Source organism: Solea solea, chromosome 21, assembly GCF_958295425.1.
Source record: "Solea solea chromosome 21, fSolSol10.1, whole genome shotgun sequence".
Taxonomy (NCBI): Eukaryota; Metazoa; Chordata; class Actinopteri; order Pleuronectiformes; family Soleidae; genus Solea; species Solea solea.
In genome coordinates, this window is record NC_081154.1 from 20,524,679 (window position 1) to 20,547,064 (window position 22,386).

At 45.1% G+C, this 22,386-nt stretch overlaps 1 protein-coding gene across 3 annotated transcripts; it reads left to right on the plus strand.

Annotated features, from left to right (window-relative positions):
* The first annotated feature begins 1,584 nt into the window (after positions 1-1,584).
* On the plus strand, positions 1,585-21,350 carry LOC131448924 (protein NLRC3-like). Of its 3 annotated transcripts, XM_058621744.1 has the most exons (5): positions 1,585-2,049; positions 2,166-2,266; positions 19,333-19,411; positions 19,551-19,752; positions 19,837-21,350. In XM_058621744.1, exon 5 carries the CDS (start codon positions 20,117-20,119, stop codon positions 21,269-21,271), a length of 1,155 nt encoding a protein of 384 aa, XP_058477727.1. In that variant the 5' UTR covers positions 1,585-2,049; positions 2,166-2,266; positions 19,333-19,411; positions 19,551-19,752; positions 19,837-20,116; the 3' UTR covers positions 21,272-21,350. The 3 variants fall into 3 exon arrangements, with proteins under 3 accessions (XP_058477727.1, XP_058477726.1, XP_058477728.1); XM_058621743.1 differs by having other exon boundaries at positions 1,585-2,266; XM_058621745.1 differs by lacking the exons at positions 1,585-2,049; positions 2,166-2,266 and adding an exon at positions 18,277-18,331.
* Positions 21,351-22,386: the final 1,036 nt, after the last annotated feature.

Here is a 22,386-nt window from a genome sequence, read left to right on the forward strand (position 1 = left end):
GGCCGAGTTCCAACCAATCCAATTCAACTTTATTTATAAAGCACTTTAAAAAACAACAAGAGCTGAAACAAAGTGCTGTACAACAGAGATAAATAAGATAAATAAAATATAAGAAATGACATCATAGGCCTCGACAACAAGCCATAAAACATACAATAAAACACTGTAGAAAGTATTAATAAAAATATACAATAAAACTCTAAAATACTGTTGAAAGTATTAATAAAAACAAATGAAAAAGTCATACAATAGAACTACAAAAAGATCAAAACCAATGTCTCATACTTGGTTGAAAGCCAAAGAGTAAAAATGGGTTTTAAGATGTGTTTTAAAAGTGGACAGTGAAGGGGCGTGTCTAACAGACTGTATTTATGGGGTCACATATTTTCCTTCATCCAATCAGCTTGAATCAAACAAAAGATTTCAGTTTCAGAACAGGTAAAAACTCAATATGTGACATATGACAAACTTTGGGGGGTCAAACACAAATATGGCTTGTGGGGACAGTTTACTTACAACACACAAATCGAGCCACTTGGGGGTTTAATGACTGACAAATCTCAAACCACTATGTGCAAAATAAGGCTTGTTCAAACAAGGACAAAGCAGCCGCTGAGCTGTTGCCTGGATTCAAAATCCAGTGAAGACTTCCAGAAACAGGCTGTCCTTTCAAGCAGAGGAGTCTGTGTCCTCCGGTGAGATGGAGAAAGTGAGGGCAGGAGGAGGGGAAACCTGACTTTTGTATCGTTTGTGACACATGGGGTCACATGTTACAAAGTGACCACTGAGGTGGGCTTGACACTGAAAGACAAGGGATCTTGATAGACTGAGTTTTATGAACTTCTTTGTCTTTGAGCAAAGGGCCATGTGGTCTCCATCTTGACTTTTACATTTCCATAACCAACACATACTCTCCATGAGACTCTGTTAGGAACGGTGAATACACTGCTTGGACCCGAATGCACGAGACAGGAGGCACGATGAATGATTTCAAGAGTCTTCATTTTCCTCTTGAAAAAGCAGGCAAAAACAAAATCGCTTCTTCACAGAAGGAGAAACGAAACTTGACGAAAACAAAATCACTTCTTTACAGAAGGAGAAAAAACAAGACTTGACTTGGCACTTGAGCTATGGCGACGCAAACTTGGACTCTGACGTGTTCCCTCGTAAGCATAAACAACGCAATGGCAAAAGACAAAGGAACTGGGGACACTATATAGGGGAGAGGGAATCACGGGTAGGTGCGAGTGATTACTTAAGGATCACCAGGTGAAATGCATGAGGGAATTAGGGGAGCTGTGTCAAAACAACTGAGGAAACTACGAGACAGGAAGACATGACATTTACCAAAATAAAAGGGGAAGTGAAAATCAAACCCAAACCAAAAGTGACATAACCTAATTTTTGCCACCTCTCCATACATTGCTGTCATGTTGGGATAGATCCAGGGTCTGCAACCTGCGGCTCGAGGGCCACATGTGGCTCTTTGGCCCTTCTGCAGTGGCTCCGTGTAGCTTTGAATAAAGAATTTGCACTGTATTAATTTGTAAGTGTGTGCACTATTCAGTCAGTGACGGGGCTGAGGGAGCGGCTCCGTCACAACACTTTTATGTCAATGTATTTCATACAGTGAGTCCATATTGTACATTTGTACACAGACTTTGTCTTCAGTGAGGTTTTTCACCTCTGGTAGCGCTACCTAGTGGACAGGTAGCAGAACTACTTTGTGTCATGTGTGACTGTGTCCATGTTGTGTCCAAGTAAAGTTTGACATTGTGTCCATGTTTGTTCTTGGATAACATCACCAAAGTTCAATGAGACACCTGTCAGTGAAGGGGGAGGAGTCTGGACAGGTATCAAAGGCTGAACTGGGTCTAGTGTCACACTGATTTATTTAGACTTTGACTCTGAAGGTATGAGGACGTGACTTTGTGTCCTCAGATCAGACACAGAAAGACGGCAGGACAGACGAGAGACAACCGGCAGTGTCTGGTGTCCACGTGAAGGTGGACAGTGTGTGTGTGAGTGGACCTGAGCTCAGTTCAGCAGGTGAGACTCTTACCTGACAAATGTGACACTGTCTGGACTGTGATTGGCTGCTGCTCATATAGATCCATGTTATTCAGGTCATTTCTATGAGTGACAGTGTGTTTGTGTGTCCTCAGTAAAATCACTGCTGAATCTTTATCATCTGACTTTTTGTTTTCAACATTCCTGCATGAAGAGTCTGAACTGGTCTGACAGCTTCCATCAACAGATCAACAAAGTACGTGTGTGTACTTGTGCGTACTTGTGTGTACGTGTGCGTACTTGTGCGTACTTGTGTGTACGTGTGTGTACTTGTGCGTACTTGTGTGTACGTGTGCGTACTTGTGCGTACTTGTGTGTACGTGTGTGTACTTGTGCGTACTTGTGTGTACGTGTGCGTACTTGTGCGTACTTGTGTGTACGTGTGTGTACTTGTGCGTACTTGTGTGTACGTGTGCGTACTTGTGTGTACTTGTGCGTTCTTGCATACTCCCGTACTTCATCAACCCTAACGTCATCAGCCTCAATCCAAGTTACATTACATGTCATTTAGCAGACGCTTTTATCCAAAGTGACTTACAATAAGTGCATTTAAACATTTGGGTACAAACAAGAGTTAGAAGTAAGTAAGAGCTTCAAGTAAACCAAACTATAAAGTGCTCGTCATAAGTGCGTTGCATAAGTGCAAGTGTTTTTTTTTTTTTCTGTTCTGTTCCAATTCTCAAGTAAGGAAACAGCGAGTACGGTTCTCAAACCCGGAAGTGTTCTCGCTCCACCCATTTTACCAAGTATGCATTGGGTGGTGACCATGGATGTATTATAACAACTGGATAGAGCACCGCCCCCTCTGCCTTGAAGACAATTTTGTCATAGTGGCCACCTCTGTGAACTGCAACAAAGAATACTCACGGGCCCAGAAAGCAATTTTCCCATTGAGCACAATAGTAAAAGAGACGCCTATAAAACTGTTCACAGGACACCTCGAGACATGTATAGATCTTTCTATTCTATATTTTTAATTCATGTTTCACATTTGAAAAACCTTCCTAAAGGCCATAAAAAGCCCAGAAAATTGGTATTTCTCAGAGTGACGTCACAGCTGAGTACGGCTACAGCAAAGCACGGTCATGTGGCGCTGCGGGAACGGCTGCTGTCAGGGAAACGTACGATGTGAAAACTTTACGAGAAATGTGAATAAATGAAGGCAATGAGGAGTTTTCTTTTACATTTTTAACGCGCCAAGCAAGTCGAGAATGCGGACGGCTCTTTCACATAGCCGAAAGGCATCATGGGGGTTAACACTAGTGCGCATGCTCATGCTCTACACAACCTGGACATAAACGTGGAAGTCAGTTTTTGGCATATGTGCTGGGTGAGCCAGAGTGGCGGTGCTCTATCCAGTTCTTTTAATACATCCATGGAGGTGACTTAAGCGTACTTGGAAAGCCATGTATCCCAGAATGCATTTCGGCGGAGCATAGCAGCAGATAATATAAATATAAATCTGAAATAAATATTTTTCTGTGTCTGGAACAAAGTTTTATGACGTATTTATAGTTTGGCAGCCATGTTTGTCGGAGGTGATAAGCTCCGCCTCTGCGGACGCTCGGCGCTCACTGTGCCCGGCACAGAGCAGCGTTACCTCGGCCTGTCCTGATGAAATGATCCGCTGGCTCAGACGTCGCTGTCATTACATGCTCGGTGTGATCCATAGATTTGTTGTTGACGTGTTATTTTGTTTTTAATGGAAACGTTTTGACCTGACAGTTTAAAAGTTTGTATATTATTAATGTTTTATTTATTTTAACTTTGAATTTAAAATTATATTAAAGTCGCACGGTCATTGTCAGTCAGTCAGTCAGTCAGTCAGTCATCATCTACCGCTATATCCTCTGCCAGAGGGTCGTGGGGGGTGCTGTGCCAATCTCAGCTACATCGGGCGATAGGCGGGGTCACACCCTGGACAGTTCGCCAGTCCATCGCAGGGCCACACACAGATAGAGACAAACAACCATTCACTCTCACACTCACTCCTATGGTCAATTTAGAGTGTCCAATTTACCTATCCCCACATTGCATGTTTTTGGACTGTGGGAGGAAGCCGGAGAACCCGGAGAGAACCCACGCACACACGGGGAGAACATGCAAACTCCATGCAGAAAGGCCCTTGTTCCAACCGGGGCTCGAACCTGGGTCTTCTCGCTGCAAGGCGAGAGTGCTAACCACTACACCACCGTGTGGCCCCACAGTCATTGTATCTGTATTTAAATATAATATGTACATATATACACACACACACACACACACACACACACTTCAATGCTGTAATATATCTATTTCCACATTGTACTGTATATTTTAATAAAAATAAATTAATAAATGAAGTTAAATATTTTCAATGTGAAAATAATAACAATATATATGCATTTATTTAAAGTATTTCATATGTTCATTCATCAACACTGTAGGAGGCGCTAATGCGGATTAAGCACTTGGCGCCACCCACAATTCAAACAGTAGAACGAGGAAATACGCTGCTGTTCCAACTGAAGAATCATACTTGTGTATTCCAGTACTTGGCAAGTATGTACTCCAGGCGTACTTCTCAAGTATATACTACCCAAGTACGCAAGTACATCCTTTTATTCTTGAGTATTGAGAAACGGCCATTGCCTCGCGTTTACACTGTGTTTTGTAACAACCTTTTTATGTACTATGACACAAGCTGCTGTACTTTCACAAAATTCAGCAAAGTCAGCCAAAAATTTCAAGCACTTGTCCGCCATGACGGTTGGAGAGTAAGCGACGCAGTGCGACGTCAAACATAGAGCAGTGTTACTGTGCCAATCTCAGTTGACATTCAAAGTCAAAATAAATAAAACATTAATAATATACAAACTTTCAAACTGTTTACAAAACGTTTACATTAGAAACAAAATAACGGGTCAACAACAAATCTATCGATCACACGAAGCATCTAATGACAGCGATGTCAGCGGATCATTTCATCAGGACAGGCTGAGGTAACGCTGCTCTGCCCCACGCACTGTTATGAGGGGCCGTCAGGGCTCTCATACGCACATATGAAACGCTCTCATACGCACTTATGAAACGCGCTCATACGCACATATGAAACGCGCTCATACGCACATATGAAACGCTCTCATACGCACATATGAAACGCTCTCATACGCACATATGAAACGCGCTCATACGCACATATGAAACGCTCTCATACGCACATATGAAACGCGCTCATACGCACATATGAAACGCTCTCATACGCACATATGAAACGCGCTCATACGCACATATGAAACGCTCTCATACGCACATATGAAACGCGCTCATGCGCACATATGAAACGCTCTCATGCGCACATATGAAACGCTCTCATACGCACATATGAAACGCTCTCATACGCACTTATGAAACGCGCTCATACGCACATATGAAACGCGCTCATACGCACATATGAAACGCTCTCATACGCACATATGAAACGCGCTCATACGCACATATGAAACGCGCTCATACGCACATATGAAACGCTCTCATACGCACATATGAAACGCGCTCATACGCACATATGAAACGCTCTCATGCGCAAATATGAAACGCGCTCATACGCACATATGAAACGCTCTCATGCGCACATATATGAAACGCGCTCATACGCACATATGAAACGCGCTCATACGCACATATGAAACGCTCTCATACGCACATATGAAACGCGCTCATACGCACATATGAAACGCTCTCATACGCACATATGAAACGCTCTCATACGCACATATGAAACGCGCTCATACGCACATATGAAACGCTCTCATACGCACATATGAAACGCGCTCATACGCACATATGAAACGCTCTCATACGCACATATGAAACGCTCTCATGCGCACATATGAAACGCTCTCATGCGCACTTATGAAACGCTCTCATGCGCACATATGAAACGCTCTCATGCGCACATATGAAACGCTCTCATGCGCACATATATGAAACGCTCTCATACGCACATATGAAACGCTCTCATACGCACATATGAAACGCTCTCATGCGCACATATGAAACGCTCTCATGCGCACATATATGAAACGCTCTCATGCGCACATATGAAACGCTCTCATACGCACTTATGAAACACGCTCATACGCACATATGAAACGCTCTCATACGCACATATGAAACGCTCTCATACGCACATATGAAACGCGCTCATACGCACATATGAAACGCTCTCATACGCACATATGAAACGCTCTCATACGCACATATGAAACGCGCTCATACGCACATATGAAACGCTCTCATACGCACATATGAAACGCGCTCATGCGCACATATGAAACGCTCTCATGCGCACATATGAAACGCTCTCATACGCACATATGAAACGCTCTCATACGCACTTATGAAACGCGCTCATACGCACATATGAAACGCGCTCATACGCACATATGAAACGCTCTCATACGCACATATGAAACGCGCTCATACGCACATATGAAACGCGCTCATACGCACATATGAAACGCTCTCATACGCACATATGAAACGCGCTCATACGCACATATGAAACGCTCTCATGCGCAAATATGAAACGCGCTCATACGCACATATGAAACGCTCTCATGCGCACATATATGAAACGCGCTCATACGCACATATGAAACGCGCTCATACGCACATATGAAACGCTCTCATACGCACATATGAAACGCGCTCATACGCACATATGAAACGCTCTCATACGCACATATGAAACGCTCTCATACGCACATATGAAACGCGCTCATACGCACATATGAAACGCTCTCATACGCACATATGAAACGCGCTCATACGCACATATGAAACGCTCTCATACGCACATATGAAACGCTCTCATGCGCACATATGAAACGCTCTCATGCGCACTTATGAAACGCTCTCATGCGCACATATGAAACGCTCTCATGCGCACATATGAAACGCTCTCATGCGCACATATATGAAACGCTCTCATACGCACATATGAAACGCTCTCATACGCACATATGAAACGCTCTCATGCGCACATATGAAACGCTCTCATGCGCACATATATGAAACGCTCTCATGCGCACATATGAAACGCTCTCATACGCACTTATGAAACACGCTCATACGCACATATGAAACACGCTCATACGCACATATGAAACGCTCTCATGCGCACATATGAAACGCTCTCATGCGCACATATGAAACGCTCTCATGCGCACATATGAAACGCTCTCATACGCACATATGAAACGCTCTCATGCGCACATATGAAACGCTCTCATGCGCACATGTATGAAACGCTCTCATACGCACATATGAAACGCTCTCATACGCACATATGAAACGCGCTCATGCGCACTTAAGAAACGCTCTCATACGCACTTATGAAACACGCTCATACGCACATATGAAACACGCTCATACGCACATATGAAACGCTCTCATGCGCACATATGAAACGCTCTCATGCGCACATATGAAACGCTCTCATGCGCACATATGAAACGCTCTCATACGCACATATGAAACGCTCTCATACGCACTTATGAAACGCGCTCATACGCACATATGAAACGCGCTCATACGCACATATGAAACGCTCTCATACGCACATATGAAACGCGCTCATACGCACATATGAAACGCTCTCATACGCACATATGAAACGCGCTCATACGCACATATGAAACGCTCTCATACGCACATATGAAACGCGCTCATACGCACATATGAAACGCTCTCATGCGCACATATGAAACGCTCTCATACGCACATATGAAACGCTCTCATACGCACTTATGAAACGCGCTCATACGCACATATGAAACGCGCTCATACGCACATATGAAACGCTCTCATACGCACATATGAAACGCGCTCATACGCACATATGAAACGCTCTCATACGCACATATGAAACGCGCTCATACGCACATATGAAACGCTCTCATACGCACATATGAAACGCGCTCATACGCACATATGAAACGCTCTCATGCGCAAATATGAAACGCGCTCATACGCACATATGAAACGCTCTCATACGCACATATGAAACGCTCTCATACGCACATATGAAACGCGCTCATACGCACATATGAAACGCTCTCATACGCACATATGAAACGCGCTCATACGCACATATGAAACGCTCTCATACGCACATATGAAACGCGCTCATACGCACATATGAAACGCTCTCATACGCACATATGAAACGCGCTCATGCGCACATATGAAACGCTCTCATGCGCACATATGAAACGCTCTCATACGCACATATGAAACGCTCTCATACGCACTTATGAAACGCGCTCATACGCACATATGAAACGCGCTCATACGCACATATGAAACGCTCTCATACGCACATATGAAACGCGCTCATACGCACATATGAAACGCGCTCATACGCACATATGAAACGCTCTCATACGCACATATGAAACGCGCTCATACGCACATATGAAACGCTCTCATGCGCAAATATGAAACGCGCTCATACGCACATATGAAACGCTCTCATGCGCACATATATGAAACGCGCTCATACGCACATATGAAACGCGCTCATACGCACATATGAAACGCTCTCATACGCACATATGAAACGCGCTCATACGCACATATGAAACGCTCTCATACGCACATATGAAACGCTCTCATACGCACATATGAAACGCGCTCATACGCACATATGAAACGCTCTCATACGCACATATGAAACGCGCTCATACGCACATATGAAACGCTCTCATACGCACATATGAAACGCTCTCATGCGCACATATGAAACGCTCTCATGCGCACTTATGAAACGCTCTCATGCGCACATATGAAACGCTCTCATGCGCACATATGAAACGCTCTCATGCGCACATATATGAAACGCTCTCATACGCACATATGAAACGCTCTCATACGCACATATGAAACGCTCTCATGCGCACATATGAAACGCTCTCATGCGCACATATATGAAACGCTCTCATGCGCACATATGAAACGCTCTCATACGCACTTATGAAACACGCTCATACGCACATATGAAACGCTCTCATACGCACATATGAAACGCTCTCATACGCACATATGAAACGCGCTCATACGCACATATGAAACGCTCTCATACGCACATATGAAACGCTCTCATACGCACATATGAAACGCGCTCATACGCACATATGAAACGCTCTCATACGCACATATGAAACGCGCTCATGCGCACATATGAAACGCTCTCATGCGCACATATGAAACGCTCTCATACGCACATATGAAACGCTCTCATACGCACTTATGAAACGCGCTCATACGCACATATGAAACGCGCTCATACGCACATATGAAACGCTCTCATACGCACATATGAAACGCGCTCATACGCACATATGAAACGCGCTCATACGCACATATGAAACGCTCTCATACGCACATATGAAACGCGCTCATACGCACATATGAAACGCTCTCATGCGCAAATATGAAACGCGCTCATACGCACATATGAAACGCTCTCATGCGCACATATATGAAACGCGCTCATACGCACATATGAAACGCGCTCATACGCACATATGAAACGCTCTCATACGCACATATGAAACGCGCTCATACGCACATATGAAACGCTCTCATACGCACATATGAAACGCTCTCATACGCACATATGAAACGCGCTCATACGCACATATGAAACGCTCTCATACGCACATATGAAACGCGCTCATACGCACATATGAAACGCTCTCATACGCACATATGAAACGCTCTCATGCGCACATATGAAACGCTCTCATGCGCACTTATGAAACGCTCTCATGCGCACATATGAAACGCTCTCATGCGCACATATGAAACGCTCTCATGCGCACATATATGAAACGCTCTCATACGCACATATGAAACGCTCTCATACGCACATATGAAACGCTCTCATGCGCACATATGAAACGCTCTCATGCGCACATATATGAAACGCTCTCATGCGCACATATGAAACGCTCTCATACGCACTTATGAAACACGCTCATACGCACATATGAAACACGCTCATACGCACATATGAAACGCTCTCATGCGCACATATGAAACGCTCTCATGCGCACATATGAAACGCTCTCATGCGCACATATGAAACGCTCTCATACGCACATATGAAACGCTCTCATGCGCACATATGAAACGCTCTCATGCGCACATGTATGAAACGCTCTCATACGCACATATGAAACGCTCTCATACGCACATATGAAACGCGCTCATGCGCACTTAAGAAACGCTCTCATACGCACTTATGAAACACGCTCATACGCACATATGAAACACGCTCATACGCACATATGAAACGCTCTCATGCGCACATATGAAACGCTCTCATGCGCACATATGAAACGCTCTCATGCGCACATATGAAACGCTCTCATACGCACATATGAAACGCTCTCATACGCACTTATGAAACGCGCTCATACGCACATATGAAACGCGCTCATACGCACATATGAAACGCTCTCATACGCACATATGAAACGCGCTCATACGCACATATGAAACGCTCTCATACGCACATATGAAACGCGCTCATACGCACATATGAAACGCTCTCATACGCACATATGAAACGCGCTCATACGCACATATGAAACGCTCTCATGCGCACATATGAAACGCTCTCATACGCACATATGAAACGCTCTCATACGCACTTATGAAACGCGCTCATACGCACATATGAAACGCGCTCATACGCACATATGAAACGCTCTCATACGCACATATGAAACGCGCTCATACGCACATATGAAACGCTCTCATACGCACATATGAAACGCGCTCATACGCACATATGAAACGCTCTCATACGCACATATGAAACGCGCTCATACGCACATATGAAACGCTCTCATGCGCAAATATGAAACGCGCTCATACGCACATATGAAACGCTCTCATGCGCACATATATGAAACGCGCTCATACGCACATATGAAACGCGCTCATACGCACATATGAAACGCTCTCATACGCACATATGAAACGCTCTCATACGCACATATGAAACGCTCTCATACGCACATATGAAACGCGCTCATACGCACATATGAAACGCTCTCATACGCACATATGAAACGCGCTCATACGCACATATGAAACGCTCTCATACGCACATATGAAACGCTCTCATGCGCACATATGAAACGCTCTCATGCGCACTTATGAAACGCTCTCATGCGCACATATGAAACGCTCTCATGCGCACATATGAAACGCTCTCATGCGCACATATGAAACGCTCTCATGCGCACATATGAAACGCGCTCATACGCACATATGAAAAGCTCTCATACGCACATATGAAACGCTCTCATACGCACATATGAAACGCTCTCATACGCACATATGAAACGCTCTCATGCGCACATATGAAACGCTCTCATGCGCACATATGAAACGCACTCATGCGCACATATGAAACGCTCTCATGCGCACATATGAAACGCTCTCATGCGCACATATGAAACGCTCTCATGCGCACATATGAAACGCTCTCATGCGCACATATGAAACGCGCTCATGCGCACATATGAAACGCTCTCATGCGCACATATGAAACGCTCTCATGCGCACATATGAAACGCTCTCATGCGCACATATGAAACGCGCTCATGCGCACATATGAAACGCTCTCATGCGCACATATGAAACGCTCTCATGCGCACATATATGAAACGCTCTCATGCGCACATATATGAAACGCTCTCATACGCACATATGAAACGCTCTCATGCGCACATATGAAACGCTCTCATGCGCACATATATGAAACGCTCTCATACGCACATATGAAACGCTCTCATGCGCACATATGAAACGCTCTCATGCGCACATATATGAAACGCTCTCATACGCACATATGAAACGCTCTCATGCGCACATATGAAACGCTCTCATGCGCACATATATGAAACGCTCTCATACGCACATATGAAACGCTCTCATGCGCACATATGAAACGCGCTCATGCGCACATATGAAACGCTCTCATGCGCACTTATGAAACGCTCTCATACGCACATATGAAACGCGCTCATACGCACATATGAAACGCTCTCATGCGCACATATGAAACGCTCTCATGCGCACATATGAAACGCTCTCATACGCACATATGAAACGCTCTCATGCGCACATATGAAACGCTCTCATGCGCACATATGAAACGCTCTCATGCCCACATATATGAAACGCTCTCATACGCACATATGAAACGCTCTCATGCGCACATATGAAACGCTCTCATGCGCACATATATGAAACGCTCTCATACGCACATATGAAACGCTCTCATACGCACTTATGAAACGCGCTCATACGCACATATGAAACGCGCTCATACGCACATATGAAACGCTCTCATACGCACATATGAAACGCGCTCATACGCACATATGAAACGCGCTCATACGCACATATGAAACGCTCTCATGCGCACATATATGAAACGCGCTCATACGCACATATGAAACGCGCTCATACGCACATATGAAACGCTCTCATGCGCACTTATGAAACGCTCTCATGCGCACATATGAAACGCTCTCATGCGCACATATGAAACGCTCTCATGCGCACATATATGAAACGCTCTCATGCGCACATATATGAAACGCTCTCATGCGCACATATGAAACGCTCTCATACGCACTTATGAAACACGCTCATACGCACATATGAAACACGCTCATACGCACATATGAAACGCTCTCATGCGCACATATGAAACGCTCTCATGCGCACATATATGAAACGCTCTCATACGCACATATGAAACGCTCTCATACGCACATATGAAACGCTCTCATGCGCACATATGAAACGCTCTCATGCGCACATATATGAAACGCTCTCATGCGCACATATGAAACGCTCTCATACGCACTTATGAAACACGCTCATACGCACATATGAAACACGCTCATACGCACATATGAAACGCTCTCATGCGCACATATGAAACGCTCTCATGCGCACATATGAAACGCTCTCATGCGCACATATGAAACGCTCTCATACGCACATATGAAACGCTCTCATGCGCACATATGAAACGCTCTCATGCGCACATGTATGAAACGCTCTCATACGCACATATGAAACGCTCTCATACGCACATATGAAACGCGCTCATGCGCACTTAAGAAACGCTCTCATACGCACTTATGAAACACGCTCATACGCACATATGAAACACGCTCATACGCACATATGAAACGCTCTCATGCGCACATATGAAACGCTCTCATGCGCACATATGAAACGCTCTCATGCGCACATATGAAACGCTCTCATACGCACATATGAAACGCTCTCATACGCACTTATGAAACGCGCTCATACGCACATATGAAACGCGCTCATACGCACATATGAAACGCTCTCATACGCACATATGAAACGCGCTCATACGCACATATGAAACGCTCTCATACGCACATATGAAACGCGCTCATACGCACATATGAAACGCTCTCATACGCACATATGAAACGCGCTCATACGCACATATGAAACGCTCTCATGCGCACATATGAAACGCTCTCATACGCACATATGAAACGCTCTCATACGCACTTATGAAACGCGCTCATACGCACATATGAAACGCGCTCATACGCACATATGAAACGCTCTCATACGCACATATGAAACGCGCTCATACGCACATATGAAACGCTCTCATACGCACATATGAAACGCGCTCATACGCACATATGAAACGCTCTCATACGCACATATGAAACGCGCTCATACGCACATATGAAACGCTCTCATGCGCAAATATGAAACGCGCTCATACGCACATATGAAACGCTCTCATGCGCACATATATGAAACGCGCTCATACGCACATATGAAACGCGCTCATACGCACATATGAAACGCTCTCATACGCACATATGAAACGCTCTCATACGCACATATGAAACGCTCTCATACGCACATATGAAACGCGCTCATACGCACATATGAAACGCTCTCATACGCACATATGAAACGCGCTCATACGCACATATGAAACGCTCTCATACGCACATATGAAACGCTCTCATGCGCACATATGAAACGCTCTCATGCGCACTTATGAAACGCTCTCATGCGCACATATGAAACGCTCTCATGCGCACATATGAAACGCTCTCATGCGCACATATGAAACGCTCTCATGCGCACATATGAAACGCGCTCATACGCACATATGAAAAGCTCTCATACGCACATATGAAACGCTCTCATACGCACATATGAAACGCTCTCATACGCACATATGAAACGCTCTCATGCGCACATATGAAACGCTCTCATGCGCACATATGAAACGCACTCATGCGCACATATGAAACGCTCTCATGCGCACATATGAAACGCTCTCATGCGCACATATGAAACGCTCTCATGCGCACATATGAAACGCTCTCATGCGCACATATGAAACGCGCTCATGCGCACATATGAAACGCTCTCATGCGCACATATGAAACGCTCTCATGCGCACATATGAAACGCTCTCATGCGCACATATGAAACGCGCTCATGCGCACATATGAAACGCTCTCATGCGCACATATGAAACGCTCTCATGCGCACATATATGAAACGCTCTCATGCGCACATATATGAAACGCTCTCATACGCACATATGAAACGCTCTCATGCGCACATATGAAACGCTCTCATGCGCACATATATGAAACGCTCTCATACGCACATATGAAACGCTCTCATGCGCACATATGAAACGCTCTCATGCGCACATATATGAAACGCTCTCATACGCACATATGAAACGCTCTCATGCGCACATATGAAACGCTCTCATGCGCACATATATGAAACGCTCTCATACGCACATATGAAACGCTCTCATGCGCACATATGAAACGCGCTCATGCGCACATATGAAACGCTCTCATGCGCACTTATGAAACGCTCTCATACGCACATATGAAACGCGCTCATACGCACATATGAAACGCTCTCATGCGCACATATGAAACGCTCTCATGCGCACATATGAAACGCTCTCATACGCACATATGAAACGCTCTCATGCGCACATATGAAACGCTCTCATGCGCACATATGAAACGCTCTCATGCCCACATATATGAAACGCTCTCATACGCACATATGAAACGCTCTCATGCGCACATATGAAACGCTCTCATGCGCACATATATGAAACGCTCTCATACGCACATATGAAACGCTCTCATACGCACATATGAAACACGCTCATGCGCACATATGAAACGCTCTCATGCGCACTTATGAAACGCTCTCATACGCACATATGAAACACGCTCATACGCACATATGAAACGCTCTCATGCGCACATATGAAACGCTCTCATGCGCACATATGAAACGCTCTCATGCGCACATATGAAACGCGCTCATGCGCACATATGAAACGCTCTCATGCGCACATATGAAACGCTCTCATGCGCACATGTATGAAACGCTCTCATGCGCACATATATGAAACGCTCTCATACGCACATATGAAACGCTCTCATGCGCACATATGAAACGCTCTCATGCGCACATATGAAACGCTCTCATGCGCACATATATGAAACGCTCTCATACGCACATATGAAACGCTCTCATGCGCACATATGAAACGCTCTCATGCGCACATATGAAACGCTCTCATACGCACATATGAAACGCGCTCATGCGCACATATGAAACGCTCTCATGCGCACTTATGAAACGCTCTCATACGCACATATGAAACGCGCTCATACGCACATATGAAACGCTCTCATGCGCACATATGAAACGCTCTCATGCGCACATATGAAATGCTCTCATGCGCACATATGAAACGCGTTCATACGCACATATGAAACGCTCTCATGCGCACATATGAAACGCTCTCATGCGCACATATGAAACGCTCTCATACGCACATATGAAACGCTCTCATACGCACATATGAAACGCTCTCATGCGCACATATGAAACGCTCTCATGCGCACATATGAAACGCTCTCATACGCACATATGAAACGCGCTCATACGCACATATGAAACGCTCTCATGCGCACATATATGAAACGCTCTCATACGCACATATGAAACGCTCTCATACGCACATATGAAACGCTCTCATGCGCACATATGAAACGCTCTCATGCGCACATATATGAAACGCTCTCATGCGCACATATGAAACGCTCTCATACGCACTTATGAAACACGCTCATACGCACATATGAAACACGCTCATACGCACATATGAAACGCTCTCATGCGCACATATGAAACGCTCTCATGCGCACATATGAAACGCTCTCATGCGCACATATGAAACGCTCTCATACGCACATATGAAACGCTCTCATGCGCACATATGAAACGCTCTCATGCGCACATGTATGAAACGCTCTCATACGCACATATGAAACGCTCTCATACGCACATATGAAACGCGCTCATGCGCACTTAAGAAACGCTCTCATACGCACTTATGAAACGCTCTCATGCGCACATATGAAACGCTCTCATGCGCACATATATGAAACGCTCTCATACGCACATATGAAACGCTCTCATGCGCACATATGAAACGCTCTCATGCGCACATATGAAACGCTCTCATGCGCACATATGAAACGCTCTCATACGCACATATGAAACGCGCTCATACGCACATATGAAACGCTCTCATACGCACATATGAAACGCTCTCATACGCACATATGAAACGCGCTCATGCGCACATATGAAACGCTCTCATACGCACATATGAAACGCGCTCATGCGCACATATGAAACGCTCTCATGCGCACTTATGAAACGCTCTCATACGCACATATGAAACGCTCTCATACGCACATTTGAAACGCTCTCATATGCACATATGAAACGCTCTCATGCGCACATATGAAACGCTCTCATACGCACATATGAAGCGCTCTCATGCGCACATATGAAACGCTCTCATGCGCACATATGAAACGCGCTCATACGCACATATGAAACGCTCTAATACACACATATGAAACGCTCTCATACGCACATATGAAACGCGCTCATGCGCACATATGAAACGCGCTCATGCGCACATATGAAACGCTCTCATACGCACATATGAAACGCTCTCATACGCACATATGAAACGCGCTCATACGCACATATGAAACGCTCTCATACGCACATATGAAATGTTATGCTCTCATTATGCCTCATTATACACTGTACGCAGCGAGCCCCCGCTGAGGCGGAGCTGATCACCTCCGATACCGTCGCTGCCAAACTATAAATACGTCATATCTTAATACACAAACCACATTTTTTAATTCTCAATGACTAATTTCACGCCTCAAATGATGTTAAAACTGCGTTCGGGGACATCACGCGCGGATACAATACTTTCTGGTGAGCACGAGATACTTTCTGGTGAACACGAGATACTTTCTGGTGCGCACAAGATACTTTCTGGTGCGCACGAGATACTTCCTCGTGAGCATGAGATACTTTCTGGTGCGCACGAGATACTTTCTCGTGAGCACCAGATACTTTCTCGTGAGCACCAACGTTTAGTTTTTTTTTTTCAGTGTCCCTTTAGGGGCTCCGTAGAGAAGCGACCTGATCGAGCATTATTTTAGAATTCCCACCTGTTTTTAAGTGAAGTTAGTACAACAGTAACATAGGTGGTTGGTGGTTGATGGTCTATGAAACCTGGTTTACTGATCAGCTTTGGTGACTCAAGGATCACCAGCCCAGAGCCCACTCAATAACTGGGTGACTGACAGTCCATTATTAGCATAAACCAATGGGCTGTGTCCATTGGTCATGTCGGCCAATTCTGCGGTTAAAAGTCTTCAGCGAGTCTTCTTGCTGACCGTCCCACATTAGGTCAATGTTAGCAGAACTTGTAATGAGTGAGTTTTATTCTCCCAGCAGGTGGCACTCTGCTATGAATCAGATCAAGGAGAGTGAAGAGGAAGCTCCGCCCTCTAAAACCACTCTGTGTGAGAAACATGAAGGTCAGAGGTGAGATGAGGAACTCATGGACCATGTGACTCCATGTCACAGTGTTTTATTTACATACCATGTCCTGTGTTTGTAGGAGGATCCATCAACAGAGACCAGACTCTGCTGGACCTGGACCCAGCTGTGTGTCCATGAAGAGTGAGCGGTCTATGGATCGTCTTATTAAGTTCAAGGATGGACAAAAACATGGTGAACTGATGTAAGAATTTCACACATTACACGTTACAAAGTAACACACACTTACATGATCCTCCACCACAGGGAGCCTACTTTATCACCTTGGGCTGGGTCGTCGTAGCTCGGATGTGCGAAACTGCTGTGACGTTGTTTTATACGCGACTCAAACACACAAACAATGAAGGAGATCGAGGCAAACACAATGACTTCTTCAAGTCCTTGACGGACCACAGTGTTCGTCTGCTCGCTGTAACACTCTTTTAGTATCGGCTCAGCTCACTTGGAACCACGTCAGAGCAGGAACTGAAACAAACACCAGGTACCAGGGTCTATCACTGATGGATAAGAAAAAAAAACAGTCAAGTTCAGTTGAGTTGAGCTGTTGGGCTAGAACTGTATAATGAAAAAGCCTTTAAAGTGGTATTCACACCTAATAGTCTCCGCCAGACTCGGTACGATTGGGGGTTGCAACGTTCAGCCGGTCCCATTTTGCTTTCACACTTTAGTGTAGAGCGTTATATGCATTATTTGAACCTACAACACAGATACGCTGCAACGATGGACTCACACATTTCTCCCGGCTATTGTTCTACATGCGCGTTTGTTTTGGTTGTGTTTACCCACAATGCCCTGTGTTGTAGTTCACTTCCTGCATTTTGTTCACTTGAAGCGAACCTTGACCGTTTTAGGCTTCTTTGGTGCGGACCAGAGTTCGCTTGTTTGGTGCGGACCAGAGTTCGCTTCTTTGGTGCGGACCAGAGTTCGCTTCTTTGGTGCAGACCAGAGTTTGGTTGCACGTTCACACCTCCACAAACAAGCTGGACTTTCCGAGCAAACGAGCTAGGATTCAAATTAAAATAAATGGTGTGAATACGACTTAATACACACTACAGACTGTCCTTTAGGGACTTTTGTCTTCAAGTTGTCAAACTTGGCTGAAGAAGAATCGTAGGTGCAGCACATTGAAAACCTTGTAGAAACAAATGATTGTTTAGTAAATGGCACTGAATCTTTTGTCGTCAGAGTTGATCAGCAGAGGACAGATGTTCTCAGTGGGCAGTCTGTCCAGCAGCATGGAGCAGACCTGGACTCCATATTTAAGGTGTGTGAATGTACAAACATGACACTACTGTATAGAAGCAGAGTCCTGGTCCTGACAGTCTGGATGCTGCTCTGTGGACCTGCAGGACTTCACTCTGTCAATGATCATCTGACGTTAAACTTCACATGTTCTGTTCCAGCTGCTGGAGGAGAACATCATCTGCTTTGTGAAGAACGAGCTGATGAAGATCCAGAAGTTTCAGGATACAGATCACAGAGAAGTCTTAGAGAGTCAGAGGGAGGATGAGGAGCAGAGGAGCAGCAGAGAGGCCTTTCTGAAGATCACAGAGGTCTTCTTGAGGAGGATGAAGCAGGAGAAGCTAGCTGACTGTCTACAGAGCAGTAAGAGGACTTTTAATGTGAAAGGAAGAACATCTTATTTTCTCAATGATCCACTCACTGATTTATTTTCTTGTGTTCTTTCAGAAACCAAAGCTTCAGCTTGTCGACGTAAACTCAAATCAAACCTGAAGAAGAAGTTCCAGTGTTTGTTTGAGGGTGTGGCTAAAGCAGGAAACCCCACCCTTCTGAATGAGATCTTTACAGAGCTCTACATCACAGTGGGAGGGACTGGAGAGGTCAATGAAGAACAGAGGTCAGACAGATTGAAAGAGCTTCCTGGAAACCAGACAGACCAGAAACAACCATCAGACAAGAAGACATCTTGAAAGCCTCAGCTGGAAGAGATGGACCAATCAGAAGAGTGATGACAAAGGGCGTGGCTGGCATTGGGAAAACTGTGTTAACACAGAAGTTCACTCTGGACTGGGCTGAAGACAAAAGCAACCAGGACGTACAGTTCATCTTTCCCTTCACCTTCAGAGAGCTGAATGTGATGAAAGAAAAGAAGTTCAGTTTGGTGGAACTCATCCATCACTTCTTCACTGAAACCAAAGAAGCAGGAATCTGCAGGTTTGAAGACTTTAGGGTGGTCTTCATCTTTGATGGTCTGGACGAGTGTCGACTTCCTCTGGACTTCCACAACACTGAGATCCTGACTGACGTCACAGCGTCCACCTCGGTGGACGTGCTGCTGACAAACCTCATCAGGGGGAAACTGCTTCCCTCTGCTCGCCTCTGGATAACCACACGACCTGCAGCAGCCAATCAGATCCCTCCTGACTGTGTGGACATGGTGACAGAGGTCAGGGGGTTCATGGACCCACAGAAGGAGGACTACTTCAGGAAGAGGTTCAGAGATGAGGAGCAGACCAGCAGGATCATCTCCCACATCCAGACATCACGAAGCCTCCACATCATGTGCCACATCCCAGTCTTCTGCTGGATCACTGCAACAGTTCTGGAGAACATGTTGAAAACCAGAGATGGAAGTAAACTGCCCAAGACCCTGACTGAGATGTACATCCACTTCCTGGTGGTTCAGTCCAAAGTGAAGAAGGTCAAATATGATGGAGGAGCTGAGACAGATCCACACTGGAGTCCAGAGAACATGAAGATGATTGATTCTCTGGGGATACTGGCTTGTGAGCAGCTGCAGAAAGGAAACCTGATCTTCTATGAATCAGACCTGACAGAGTGTGGCATCGATATCACAGCAGCTTCAGTTTACTCAGGAGTCTTCACTCAGATCTTTAAAGAGGAGCGAGGCCTGTACCAGGACAAGGTCTTCTGCTTTGTCCATCTGAGTGTTCAGGAGTTTCTGGCTGCTCTTCATGTTCATCTGACCTTCATCACCTCTGGAACAAATCTGTTGTCAGAAGAACCAACAACGAGCCTGTGGTCCAGAGTGTTTAGAAACAAACTGAATCATCTGCACCTGAGTGGTGTTGACAAGGCCTTACTGAGTCCAAATGGACACCTGGACTTGTTCCTCCGCTTCCTCCTGGGTCTTTCACTGTAGACCAATCAGAAGCTCTTAAGAGGACTACTGACACAAACAGGAAGTGGTTCACAGACCAATCAGAAAACAGTTGAGTACATCAAGAAGAAAATCAGTGAGAATCTGTCAGCAGAGAGAAGCATCAACCTGTTCCACTGTCTGAATGAACTGAACCATCGTTCTCTTGTGGAGGAGATCCAAGTGTCCCTCACATCAGGACGCCTGTCCACAGAGACACTGTCTCCTGCTCAGTGGTCAGCTCTGGTCTTCATCTTACTGTCATCAGGAAAAGATCTGGAAGAGTTTGACCTGAAGAAATACTCAGCTTCAGAGGAGGCTCTTCTGAAGCTGCTGCCAGTGGTCAAAGCCTCCAACACAGCTCTGTACGTGGATCAGTATATAAATATTAATAAGACATATTCTAAAGAGCACAAGACAAACATGTTTAACCTTTTGTTCATCACTGTTTTCTACCTCAGACTGAGTGGCTGTAAACTATCAGGGAGAAGCTGTGAAGCTCTGTCCTCAGTCCTCAGCTCTGTGTCCTCTAGTCTGAGACACGTGGACCTGAGTAACAATGAGCTGCAGGATTCAGGAGTGAAGCTGCTGTGTGATGGACTGACGAGTCCTCACTGTTCTCTGGAGACTCTCAGGTCAGAACTCTGACTCAGACTCTTTGCTTCTTTAGGTTCTTGTTGATGAAGATGTTTTTTCATCATATCTTCTTAACTCCAGTCTGTCAGGTTGTCTGGTCACAAAGGAAGGATGTTCTTCTCTGACCTCAGCTCTGAACTCCAACCCCTCCCATCTGAGAGAACTGGATCTAAGCTACAATCATCCAGGAGACTCAGGAGAGGAGCTGCTGTCTGCTGGACTAAAGAGTCCACACTGGAGACTGGACTCTCTCAGGTATTCTCCTCCTCCTCTTCCTCTTCTGCTTCATGTTCAGCAGCAGTATTAAAACTTGTCAGCAGGTTCAGGTTGAAGATTTTCAGCTGAATCAAAACAGTTGTTTTAGAGCATTTATTAGTTTCTGCAGTAAAAACAACATCCAGTTCAAAATGATTCACATGATTAAATCAAGTTGTTCCTGATAGAAAATGTTGCTCCACTCCTTTCAGGCTCTCATGCACTTG